The sequence below is a fragment of the Dermacentor silvarum genome, chromosome 3 (genome assembly GCF_013339745.2).
Source record: "Dermacentor silvarum isolate Dsil-2018 chromosome 3, BIME_Dsil_1.4, whole genome shotgun sequence".
In the NCBI taxonomy this organism is placed as follows: domain Eukaryota; kingdom Metazoa; phylum Arthropoda; class Arachnida; order Ixodida; family Ixodidae; genus Dermacentor; species Dermacentor silvarum.
The window spans coordinates 142,445,757-142,458,508 of NC_051156.1; the positions used below are offsets into that span (position 1 = coordinate 142,445,757).

The 12,752-nt window shown below is 49.0% G+C and overlaps 1 protein-coding gene across 1 annotated transcript in view; it reads left to right on the forward strand.

The window, feature by feature from the left end:
• LOC119445861 (ribosomal protein S6 kinase delta-1-like) overlaps positions 1-12,752 on the forward strand; it is a 39,725-nt gene that overhangs the window by 13,057 nt on the left and 13,916 nt on the right. Inside the window, 3 exon segments of the mRNA XM_037710166.2 lie at positions 3,288-3,518; positions 6,682-6,986; positions 9,648-9,921. Coding sequence (XP_037566094.1) covers positions 3,288-3,518; positions 6,682-6,986; positions 9,648-9,921 — 810 coding nt within the window.

Consider the following 12,752-nt stretch of genomic DNA (forward strand, 5'->3'; position numbering starts at 1 on the left):
CACGTGACCTTATTTAATCGACGGTAGTCAACGCAAAAGTGAATAGACCCGTCCTTCTTGCGAACGAGAATGACAAGAGGTGCCCAGGGACTGTGGGATGGTTGAATAACGCCATGGCACAGCATGTCGTTGACTTGGTCGTTAATGACGCGACGCTCGTCGGCAGAGACGCGGTACGGTCGTTGACGCAACGACTGGTGTAAGCCAGTATCAATGTAGTGCTGCACTTCCGACGTTCGGCCCAGTTGTAGCTGAGAAACATCGAAGGAATTTCGAAAGTGGTGTAGAAGCTGAAGGAGCTCGGAGTGTTCGGCAGGGGTAAGTGCAGTGGCGATGGAACTGGAGAACATGCTACTCGACGACTCTTCAAGCGTTGAAAGGGCAAGGAGTTCGTTTGAGTCAAGATGGAAAGATTCGTCTGGCACGGGAACAAAGAATGAAGAGTCAAGGTGTTCCACGCGACCGAGACATTCGCCAACAAGCAACGTAACAGACGCAGAAAGTGGATTGCATACAAAAATATTGCTGATACCGGCTGCGATGTGAAGCGTTGCAAAAGGCAGCGGAACGGCTTTGCGACTCATAAAGATGTCAGATGGTGTAAACAAGACCGTAGCATCGGTGACGGCACTGCAGACGACTGGGACAAGGGCAAAAGAGCCAGGCGGCATGTCAGTGTCCTCACGCACGACTAGTTTAGGCAGCTGATCAAGAGCGTCGTGGGATGGTGTGTCACACAGCGGCGAAAATTCAACTTCAACTCGTGTGCAGTCGATGACGGCATTATGACGGGACAAGAAGTCCACCCTAGGATGACGTCATGGGAGCAGGCAGGAAGAACAATAAATTCGACAATGTACAAAATTCCTCTTAAAAGCACACGGGCAGTACAGGTTGAGAGAGGGGTAACATACTGCGCGCTTGCCGTGTGAAGCGGCAGTCCAGAGAGCGGCGTGGTCACCTTGCGCAGTGAACGGCAGCGTTTGGCGGCTATAACAGAAACGATGGCACCAGTCTCCACAAGCGCAAAAGTAGAAATACCTTTGACAGATATGGTGACCATGTTAGCAGGAGAATAACGAGGACTTGGGCAGTTCGACGCATTGGGGAGGGCGATCGTCGACGTGAAGATGGGGAGCGGCGCGACAGAAATTGAGGAAGGTCAGAAGCAACATATCACTGGGAGGGACCCGGGGCTGATTGGTGCATGGGCTGACTGCCATACTGGAGCGGCCGGCAGCGTCGTCGGAAGTTTGAAGGCGACGGCGGCAATAGCGAGTGACGTGTCCTAGCGTGCAGCAGGCGTAACAAATTGGAAGACTGTCAGGTGTCCACCATGGATTGCTTACTCTCGGAAGAAGCAGTAGGAGCGTCCGGTGGTGCAGACTGTTGCAGGATCGAGAAAGGCGGCTGGGGAAGCCTACGCACTACCTGCGCATAGGTATGAGGCGCAGCAACAGGCTGCACTGTCTGCGCATACGTAAGAGGCGCGGCTACAGGCTGCGCTGCCTGCTCATACGTAAGAGGCACGGCTACAGGAAGCACTGTCTATGCATAGGAAAGAGGCGCGGCCACAAGTGGCTGGTGGTGAGCGATGGAAACAGCTTGAGCGACCTTTTCGGCAATGACAGTGCGGAGCGTCGGAGGCAGACGACAGGATGTCTCCTGAGTGAAGGGGACCAAGGAAAGTTGACGGGCAACCTCCTTGCGTATGAAGTCTTGAATGTGCTGAAGCAGTGAAGAGTGGTCGGAAACGACAACGAGACTCGATAGCGGAGTCGGCAGTCGACAGAGGCTGCCGAGTAAGGGTGCGTTGCTTCTTCAACTCTTCATAGCTCTGACATAATGTGACCACTTCAGAAACGGAGCGCGGATTCCTGGCCAAAAGCATCTGGAATGCGCCGTCATCGATGCCTTTTAGGATGTGCTGAAGTTTATCAGCTTCGGGCATGGCGGCGTCGACACGTTTACGAAGGTCGACGACTTCTTCAGTGTAACTCGTGAAAGTTTCACCAGTCTGCTGTGCACGGGCTCGCAAGCGCTGTTCAGCGCATAGTTTGCAGACAGCAGGTCGACCAAACACTTGAGTGAAAGACGTCTTGAAAGTTGACCATGTCGGGATGTCGACTTCGTGGTTATGGAACCACAGTTGGGCAACGCCAGTAAGATAAAATATGACGTTGGTCAACTTCGCAGCATCGTCCCACTTGTTATGCGCGCTTACCCATTCATACGACGTAAACTAGTCCTCCACGTCAGTGTCATCTGTACCGCTGAAGACCTACGGATCACATTGCCGTGGCACCCCGATGCAGATGACGGACTGGGGCGCCGGTGGGTCTGTGTTGTCAGTCATGATGGGCGGAAGTGTTTGGATTCAAAGTTCCAAGGTTTAAGCGACGGGGGAATTCCTGCAACATCCACCAATTGAGAAGAGGCTTAAGGGCGATGTCCTTCAAGGATGCTACGAGTTCAAGAAACGGTGAGGCAGCGAGGGGCACTGTCTCCAAAGACATCAGTGACCAGCAGCGCGAGCAGTGCAGCCAAGCATTGGCGATGCCGCTGGACGGAGGCACGTCTTCTTCACAGTACCTATATTAAATAGATAGAAACCTCTGTGTTTAGTGGCCAAAAACTTTTGTCTATATCGGAGAAGGCATAGATGCACTAAGTGAAGAAGAATTAAGCAGTAGCTCACAGCACCTATGAAGGCCGCCTAAATACACTTCCAGGAGAGAGAGAGAGAAATTTATTGTAAGAGAAAGGCTGATAGGTCGGATTTCATAGAGAGTTGTGCAAATCTGCAAGCCTACCATGTTCAGGTGATCGAGGTGTAGCTACAGTACGCTGATTGTAGAAAGAAGGTAGCCTACATACATGTTTTCATCACTTTGGACACTGTAGTTCCTGCCAAATTTAAATTCTCAAAGCTGCAGTGCCTTTTTTAGTTCGTTTCTTCAAAAATGTGACTGGTTACATGGAATTACTGAAAAACGTAATTGAACTACAGTGATCGTTGCCGAGTAAACAAGTAATCATTAGATTATAAAATTACCAAAAACTTTTTACCAGTAATTAATTACATGTAATTCATTATGTACAAGTCTGCTTAAGACTAGTGGTGACTAATTATTATTTGCAGCAATGGTAGCACTTCGAGCTTGAGTCAGTGTAAAGGTACGTCACTGCATCTGATCTTTGTTCCGCGATTTACTGTGTACATGAAAAGACATTAACAGTATGAATGACTAGCTGATGCTGGAATGTGATGATGTATGTAAATGCAGATGCAGATGAGAGCTGCGAAGGCAGAGACACGAGGCGGTCGAGACACGAGTCATCCACGAGTTTCACACCTGGCACACCGGTGTCGCCGCTTGATGCGGAGGGTGTCGGTTACCTGCACGAAGCAACCAGCTATGCTGCCAAAGCATACGCCTGCGAAGCCCAGGGTGACTTTGTGGGGGCCTTCTCTCTCTACAAGGTGGCCGTCAGCAGCCTGCTTGAAGGAGTGCAAAGTGAGTGCTGTCCTTTGAGCATAAATAAGAAAGTGTTGCTCAAGTGGGTCGCGAGAATGGTGCGGTGTCATTGTCTTTGCTGCTTTCCCTCTGCCTTTCTCATTGCATGCATGTTGGATAATTATTGGAAAGGGCCCAGCATGACATGTGCAATGCCACTGTTGGTTGGCCAGCAATGACATGCAACCAGTCAGACACTGTGTTTTCTTGCTGGCATTGTCACTTGTGTATCTCTTCCAACCACGTCATTTTACTGCGCTTTCCACTCTCACCGCTTGTTATCTTTCATTTCTTCTGAACCATAACATCATGTAGCCTGTCTTACTCTGATGCACTTAAGGGCCCCAGAACCACCTCTGACATTTTTTTTACAGCATGCATGCTCTTCCTCGTTGTGTTGCTTGCTTGTTGTGCACACACGTTTTGTGTGTTTTGGTTTGCAATTCACAGTGCCACATTGTTTGCGTTTCAAGGGAATAATTAGAAAAGTCAAAATACAGCAAAAGAAACACAAAATCGGCACCAGCACAGTGCTTCAGCTTTCGTTTTTCTTGGAGGCGCTGATGATAGGCGCCCTGCAAACAACAAGGCAACCTCCTTCGTCCATACACTTGCGCTTTTCTCTTTGTGCAGTGGGTTGTCATGCCTCTAACAACTTATTGTAAACAAAATGGGCATTGGTCGCATATCATTCGCAACAGAGGGTTCATTGCAGCACAGCTTCGCAGGAGCACGGGCGAACATGGCAGCAACAGTGGGTAGCCGAAAAGCCTGGAGTTGGGGTAACCGAAAGCGCACAATGTTTTGAAACAAAAGAAAAATGCGAATATTATGTTGGCAATTGGTAATAATGTAGTGTTTACGTGCCATTTAGAGAAGTACATGGCGAGGTGGAAAGACACGGAGAGGGAGAAACCAGCGGTGGGCCACATTGTTGACCATTAACGCCAACGCCTGTAACTCTGCTATTACGGCTTCATTTTGAAGTTTTTGCAGCTGCATGTTCGTTGCAGAATCATACACAGCTACCACTATATAACAAATTTTGACCTCCGGGTGGATAAGGGGCCTTTTAAGGGTGTGTAAGTGACAAAAATAATAACGAAGTATTAACGCGAGAGCGTTAAGGGCCCCGTGTCGTAGAAAATCCGGCGTTGGCGACCGGCGTGCGATGTCGGCTCGGTGGCGGAGAAAATCATCCCCAACTACCCCAACCACCTCGACCGCGCCGGCCCTCCACATGGTGCAAGGTCTTGGTGAACAAAAATTGAATTTCTCACAGTGAAATCCGTCGGAAAAATGCTAAAGTACGACTTTGCCATTCGGCGTCGGATTCGCCGTCGGATTGTTTGCCAATCGGCGTCGGATTGTAATTTGAATGTACGAGAAAACCTAATTCTGCTAAGAGGAAACTCAAGCACAAACCCATTTTTCAGAATTTCTACCAGACCTACAGCCGTGCGTTCGGGTACTTTACTTGCGAAAATAATATCCAGATGGCGCTTGCATCCTAGGCAGGTCAAATTGGGACTTCGCCTGCTGATTCGTTTTGGACATGCGCGCACGTCGGGGCAATAGCAAACAATTAATAAAATAATAAAGAAAAGTGCTAGGGCCTTCACATTTTAATATAAGACCACTTATATTGCCCCTGGAAAAACGTCTTTCCAGCAATGCATTTCTGTTTAAAAGTGAAGCCAACTTTAAGGATATCGGTGTAAGCTTGGTCTTTGTAAGCTGGCTTTCTCACGTTCAGTGCTGCAGTGAATGAAGCCTACTTGCTGTATGCGAACGGGTCCCGATAACGCTATTGCGTTCTACTCTTAAAGGCAAAGCTTAAGTGTCCTCAAGATTTTTGTAGTATATCTACTGAATGTTGCAAAAGTAAGGGAGCCAGGCATAAATCGCTGATTTGCACTCAAATATCACGCCGAGGTGATTGTTTGCAGGCTGTTTCGTTTAAAACAATGTTTGGATGTAGTACAGTATGCTTCCGTTAATTTGACTCTGGTTAATTTTATCCTGATTGAAGATTCCAACTGGCATCTACGCATTTCTATGGGCCCAAACTTTCGTTATTTCGATACTAAAATTGGCCTTCGCCAGATAATTCGTACTTGGCCATTCAGCACACGTGCCTGACCCAGGCCCGTAGCCAGGAGTTTTTTTTTGGGGGGGGGGGGGCCCTAGGCCCTCTCCCCCCCTGGTTAAGGGCCTGGCCTGACCCCTATGGTGATCCCCTAATAGCGACTCCTTTAGTGGTAGTGTCCGTCTCGGAAGAGTTTAGGGAACAGTGAATGCGATTAAACGCCCATCGAAAACGCCTTTTTTTCAGCCAACCCTAGGAAGATTTTCAAACAATAATCATAGCTCACAATGTCCGATTACAGTATTCACCCGATTTAAACGCACGTCTTCTTATTTATTTATCTGAAAATTGGGCCAAAAATTGCCCGCGCGGTGTAGTCGGATACAAAACCAAAACCGCCTTCACAGCGTTCATATGCTTTACTGCTTAACACAAATGTACTGTGGCGAAGCTGATCTTAGGATGCCGGCCACCATTGTGCAACATATACATTTTTATTGCTAAAAAATTGGGTATGCATTACATTTCTGCTTTGTTTAGGAGCTTTAATGTAATTTCTAACTTAGTTTTCAACATTGGACGCGCTGAAAGTGGGTGTGCACTTCATTCGGGAGGCATGTTAGAATCTGGCAAATACTGCCAAATGAATTGGTGGTGTGTTTTGCATTTTATGCATCTTGCTTGATTCGACCTACCGAATATTTAAATCGATTTTACCGATCTCGTCGGGGTCAAATTAATGGAAGTCGACTGTAGCTGCTGTTTTCATTCAGCGTAAATCACTATTACATGTTACCTGTGAAAGGTACAGTGGCACCATCGTTCTCTCACGAAGAAAACATGCACTTCGCGTTGGCATTTGCAACAGACTACTCATACTCTCGATTTAATTTGCCTGACGCACTCGAGTGTGATGCTGCAAAGCCAAAGATGCCACAACCAAAGATAGCTTTAAACGATAGGCATTATGAAGTGCCACGTTACTGCAAAATTTAAGCACGGAACAAACCTGAAAATTTTATACCCTGCTCTCTTACTTCAGCAGCATAATGTGCTCTGTATCTCTTTGTACAGAGGACAGCAGTGCCTCGCGAAGGGATGCAGTTCGACGAAAGACTGCGCAGTACCTGGCACGAGCAGAACAAATATACGAGCATCGACTGGCGAGGCGCATGGAAGGTGAACGGCGGTGGTCCCTAAGTCAAGGTCCTGAGGTTCTAGAGTCCTGTGCTCCGACTTCTGGAAGCACTTCAGCACCTGCGTGGGGCCCTGGCCTAAGGGGGCCTGTTCAGGACCTGAAACACTACAAGGTCATCGGTGTTGTTGGCACTGTGCTTCTCGTCTTGGATATGCGTCGGAGTCAGACTGTAGTCATTAAGGTGGGCTTGGTCAGCGAATCAGCATGTTTTGATGTGTGTGTCATGAGAGCAAGCTAGGCTTAGCTTATATATGGGTACCAGTGAGTGGTAATGTAGCTAAAGGGTGGTACGAACAATGGCAGACAGGAAGATGTGTTGACACCACTAAGGAACACTAACTCAGTATGTACACAGAAAACCACAGGCACTGTAGGAGCCAGACACATGTTACACTACACAGTTAAACCTGGATATAACGAACTTGAAAAATTCCCGAAAAACTTCGTTATAAAGAGGATTTCGTTATATGCAGGTTCGGCACGAAAATTCGAAAAACAAACACTTACCGTATTTACTCGATTCTTACCGCTTACCGATGGCGCCGTGGTGTTGTATAAGGCCCGTTTATAGTCCGACGTTATCGACGCGTGGGCCAATGTCGTTTGCGGCCAGTCACGCTACGCCGGTTGTGCTGCGCCAGCCGAAACGCCATCTCCTCTATACTCCAACGCGCGCGCCGTCGGCTGCAGCGTTGCTAGTCTAGTAACGTTGGTCAGCTGTTATCTTCAGAGCATGCGCAGAACGATCCCAAGCACGCGCGCCGCTTTGAACGGCTGTCTGCGACCGTCGGCGAAGCGGCGGGGGCGCCTTTATTTCTTCGCGCGAAATTGCATTGTGGGTCTTGTGCAGTAACCAAACAGTGGCGCTGTCAGCGCGTTGAAAAAAAAAGTTTTTTTTTCCTTCGGCAACATCAACTGGAAAAGAAGAGTGCCGGCTTGGCGGGCTAGGGCAGCTGCAGCAAGTGGTGGGATCAGGTTTGAATGAAGGGAGGGGGAAAGGTCACGCCTGTGGCGGCAAGATTGCCGGGTCGAGGGATGTAGGCCCGCCTCGCGGTTGCCGTGAATTCGAGCGCGGCAAACGCGACCAGGAAAAGTTGAGAAATGGGAGTAGTGTTGAACGGCACACAATATTATTATAATTCTTACGTGTGAAAAAAGTCGTATTTTCGCCCGACAGCCGAAGTATCGATTGCGATAGCAAATTAGTAGACAGCTATACAAAGTAAAAATAGTAGTTTTATCGTCCGTATAAACTTGTAAACATTTGCTTATTAACTATATTAACAAGCATGATGTCAGCGCCCACAGGCAAACATGAACACATCACACTCGCTGAGCGCGGACACGCGCTGTCGAACGCTGGTGTGAGGAATTAAAGCGCCGCTGCAGAAGCGAGCGAAGTGACCTTCGTGCTGTTGTCTATCACTTCAACACAAACTGAGCACCAAGAACACACAGCACGCACAAAGCTACGAGCCGCCGACGCACCTACACTGCATTGACTCTGAACGTAGATCGCTTTCAAGATACAGCCTGCGCGACCGTGCGCCGCCGCGCAGTAAGCAGTTGATGCCGCTCTCGCTCCCTCCTTGCTCCCTCGCCGGTGCCTCGAGCACAACGGAAGAAGGTGCGCTTCCTCCCTGCTTTTCTTTCTTTCGCGTGCGAGATTTAGACGAGGTCGTCGGCTCCCCTCACATGCTTTCACTCGCACATACAACATACGGCGCACAGCGACGACGTTATCGCCCTTGGACTTTATACGGAACATCTATGAGCCAAAACCAAGTTTAGGGCTGTAACGCATCATAGACACCATCTTTAGATAGCAAATACGGATCTCAAGGGCCATACTTTTGCTGGCGGAAACCGAAAATACATCATAAGTGTCGCTCCCGGCACTTTGGCCGGCCAATGGCATCGTCAAGCAACCAAGCCAAGCGACATGAAGTCAAAATGGCCTCTCGGGCCGGCTTGGGGTGGCAGTTCGCAATGTATGATGCGGGAACGGTCCCACAGTTGCAACGTAACAGAAGGGTTACCAATGCATTGGGTTCTATGGGAACTGTGCCGGGACCGGCCGAAAACGATGTAACAGCCGGGAAAACGCAGCACCCGGGAACGTAACAGCGGGGTTCTACTGTATAAGCACACTAGCTTTCCTGCTGTGAGCTGCTGTGTGTATGCACTGGTCTAAACGGAACAGGCAGTAAACGTCAATCTAACATTATCTAATATTTCATTTGGTGCTGACTATGACCGACAGTTTTGTATTGGTTTCATCTTGTGCACCATAGAGGTGCAGCACCTGCAACGCGACTGGCAATGCTCCTCATCTTACCAGCGTTGTGAGATGCCTGGTAGCTTCCAGGGTGCTGTCTTGTGCCCAGCAGCAGCTGCCTTGCATGCTGCGTCGTGCCAACATGTAGCACCCCTGTATAATTAGAACACTGTCCGAGGAGATCAAGCGCAACGTTAAACCTTTCCATTGCTATCAATGCTTTGGCCTTCAGTTTCTGAGGTCCACGAGCCTTAACGAAACTTTGTAAATTTCTCTATTGTGAACTTGTGTGTTTATGACTGTATGTGCGCTTTGCGTGTTTATTTGATCACTGTGTATATCGTAGTTATCACCCAGCACATGGAGTAGCATGCCAGGCGATCAGCCAGGCTAACGTCTCCGACATGTCATTAAAGCATGTATATATATCTCTCTCTCCCTTCAGTTTCTTTTGGTATTGTAGAAGCATAATTTTACTAACACAGCTGAGATAATTTTTCTCTTTAGTGTCTCTTCAATTGCAAGCAGCATTTCCAGCTGTTCATGCTGTCTTGATGGTCGCAGGTGCTGCACAAGAGTCCTGGTGGCTCCACTTCGGGTCGCCCTAGCGTAGTGCCTCAGGGTGTGCCTCACATGGCCCAGCTGCTATGCCTCTACGAGACTGACTGCTCATACTTCCTGGTGCTGGAGTACGCACCGGGTGGCCGCCTCTGGGACTGCTTGGCACCTTATCTCACAAACCGGCTGCCCTTGCCCAATCCCGCCTGTGAAGCGTCCTACGCGGGATCCCCTTCGTCTCCCTTGAATGGGCCACCAGCAGGTCCCTGCTTACCAAGTGGTGAGTCGGCCACCAATGAGTCTCTCGTGGCTAAGGAACGTGTTAGAAGATGCAAGGTCACTGTTACCGGAGAAAGGAGATTTTCGGGGAGATTCTGTGCAACTCTCGGCAGTTGCGCACCATGGGGCGTGAACAGATGCCAGTCTCGCAGGAGTACTGGCACATACTTTCGAAGTTGTATGAATTCCATAATACTTTCCTCACTGTTATTGCGTTTAGCAATAACGAAGCTAGCACACACTTGTAAGCCATTTTAATTTTATAATAAAGTTTGGCCCCACAGCCTGATTTTGGTGTCATTGACACTGTCCTGATGCCGCTGCACAGAGCAGTATTGGCTGACGTCATGAAGCAATAAGGCTAGGTGTGAAGGTGTTGCTCATAAAAAATACCCAAGAGTGCTATGTGCGTTTCTTCTGGCGCCGCCTGCGTGTGGCAGCCGCAGCGATTGCAGAAGCAGTGCAAGCCATTGGATAACACGACATGACGTAATAATGCATCCACCTCCTGGGTACTAAAACTGAAACTGCCTCGTAAGAAATTATTTAGGCCACTCCGACACTTTCCAGTATCTTTTGTAGTGTTTAGATGGCTGAAAACTTCCTTTAAGGGGGGACGTGGCTTTGAAAATCAACTTCCTGATTTCTTCATGGATTTTGATGAAAATTGGCACAAATGTTTAGAATGTCTCTCTGATACTTCCATGAAAGTTTCAGAGTGATACCTTGAGAACATTTTATTGAGCAGAATTTTTCTCTCTTGAACTTTCTGGAGGGCCTGGGGAGCTTAAAAAACATGATGGAAGGCTCGTTGAGTATTGACTGCATAGCTCAATGCGTGCTGAAGGTCGTGACAGTCTTACTTTTTTTTTTTCGCAACGCAAATTTTTTAGATAGTCATTTTTCAAGTTACCTTCGCACCAAGCACACTTTCAGGGTGAACGAATAGCCACGCCATAAATTTATAAAAAGTGAACATAAAAATGCGAGACTGTCTCGACCTGCACAGTAGTCCAAGAAACGTGACAAAAAAAACAGAATCGAAATAGGTCAAACGGTAACGAAGAAATCAGCTCCAGAAACTGAGCAGAAAGGCGAAAAAACAGTTTTGAGAAAACGGCTCTCAAAGTTGCACCTTCTCTTCAGTTCTCTAAAACGCACCAAAGTTGTAATCTTTGATGTTTTTTGTTATGTGGGGCTTCTTGGACATGTGGCCTCTGGTCTGCTGAGCCTTCGTTCTGCCTTTTTCATGTTTGTATGGCATTCTTTACTGCTGCTCTACAAAGAGCATGGTGCCTGGGTTTTCAAACCAAGTGAGGTGCAGAACTATGTGGGCATAAATATACAGTAGTTCTAGCGTTGTATCTGCAGACTGCCTCATTGATAGCAGCCTCTAGTGCAGTCAGTGAGGCATTGTTTTCTTTTGGTAGAATCGATCATGTTACTGAATGAAGGCTCTCAGCAGCCTTCTGAATCATCTTCCATTGACAATGGCTGTGGATGTTAGGAGAGCCACTGATAGAGAGGCAGCAATGCAGCTGCTAGGTGCTTTCCAGTCTGTACTTTTGTATCATGCCTCACTTCTGCAGCCAGGTGTCTGTGCCAGCCCAAGTGGCCTAGTGAACAGAGCTCATGATGAGGTTCTCTTTATGAAGGGGTGGTATGATAGGTATTGTTACGAGATATCGTGGCATTACGATAACAGAGTCGGCACGCGATGTGCTAAGCCGCGGGTCCGAGGTGCCGATGTGCGAAATGCCTGGTCGCGGGTCCGCGGAATAGACGCTCGACGAGCTTAGTCGCGCAGTCCTAGGTGCCGATGCGCGAAATGCCTGGTCGCGGGTCCGAACGCTCGGTAAGCTCAATCGCGCAGTCCGAAGTGCCGACGCGCGAAATGTCTAGCCGCGGGCCCGAGGAATAGACGCTCGAGGTGTCGACACTCCATGAGCGATGTGCCGACACGCGAAATGCCTAGCCGCGGGCTCGAGGAGTCGACGCTCGAGGTGCCGACGCGCGAAGTGCGTAGCCGCGGGTCCGAGGAGTCGACCCTTGTTGAGCGATGTGCCGACGCGCGAAATGCGTAGCCACGGGCTTGAGGAGTCGACGCTCGATTTGCTTAGTCGCGCAGTCGGAGGCGCCAACGCACGAAATGCTTTGGCAAGGATCCGAGAAGTCCGCGCGCGATGTGCTTCATCGCCGAGTCGGAGACGCCTACGCGCGAAAGGCTTAGCCGCGTGTCCGAGCATTCCGTGCCCGAAGCTCGGTCGCGAAGTTCGCGTCACCGATGCTCGGAATGCTTAGCCGCGAGTCTGAGACGTCCACAAAAAGCGGGATCGGCCACGCTACTGCGATGTCCGCGTAGCGCCCGCTTTAACACTCGTCGAGATTACGGAAACTGTCCGGAGCTCGCGAGGAGACCGCAACAAGCGGAGCAGACGACGCCATCACGGAGCGAGCACCGGACCAATGGCGAACCGCGCTGGGGTCACGTGGCGGGCGCGGCCAATCGGTGGCTCCGGCACGACCTTCAATCATTTGCTTTTTGTGTGCTTGTTTCTGTATGGAGGAGATAGCTGAAGCGGCAGATTTGAAGACGGAGAAATGCGCTTTCCAACGAGACCAAGATGGCGGCGCTCGGCTGCGCCGTTCCGGAGATATCGTGGCTTGAAAAACGCCGTTCTTTCACGATTTCCACGCAATTTTTCGGCACCTTGGCTGATACAAAAATTTTTTTAGAGCACTTCTACTTGGTTTTCAGTGATGATATTTCGGAATCAGATAGAATAAGAGTTACAGAAACTGAAAATGTGATTTTCAAAAAATCGATTTTTT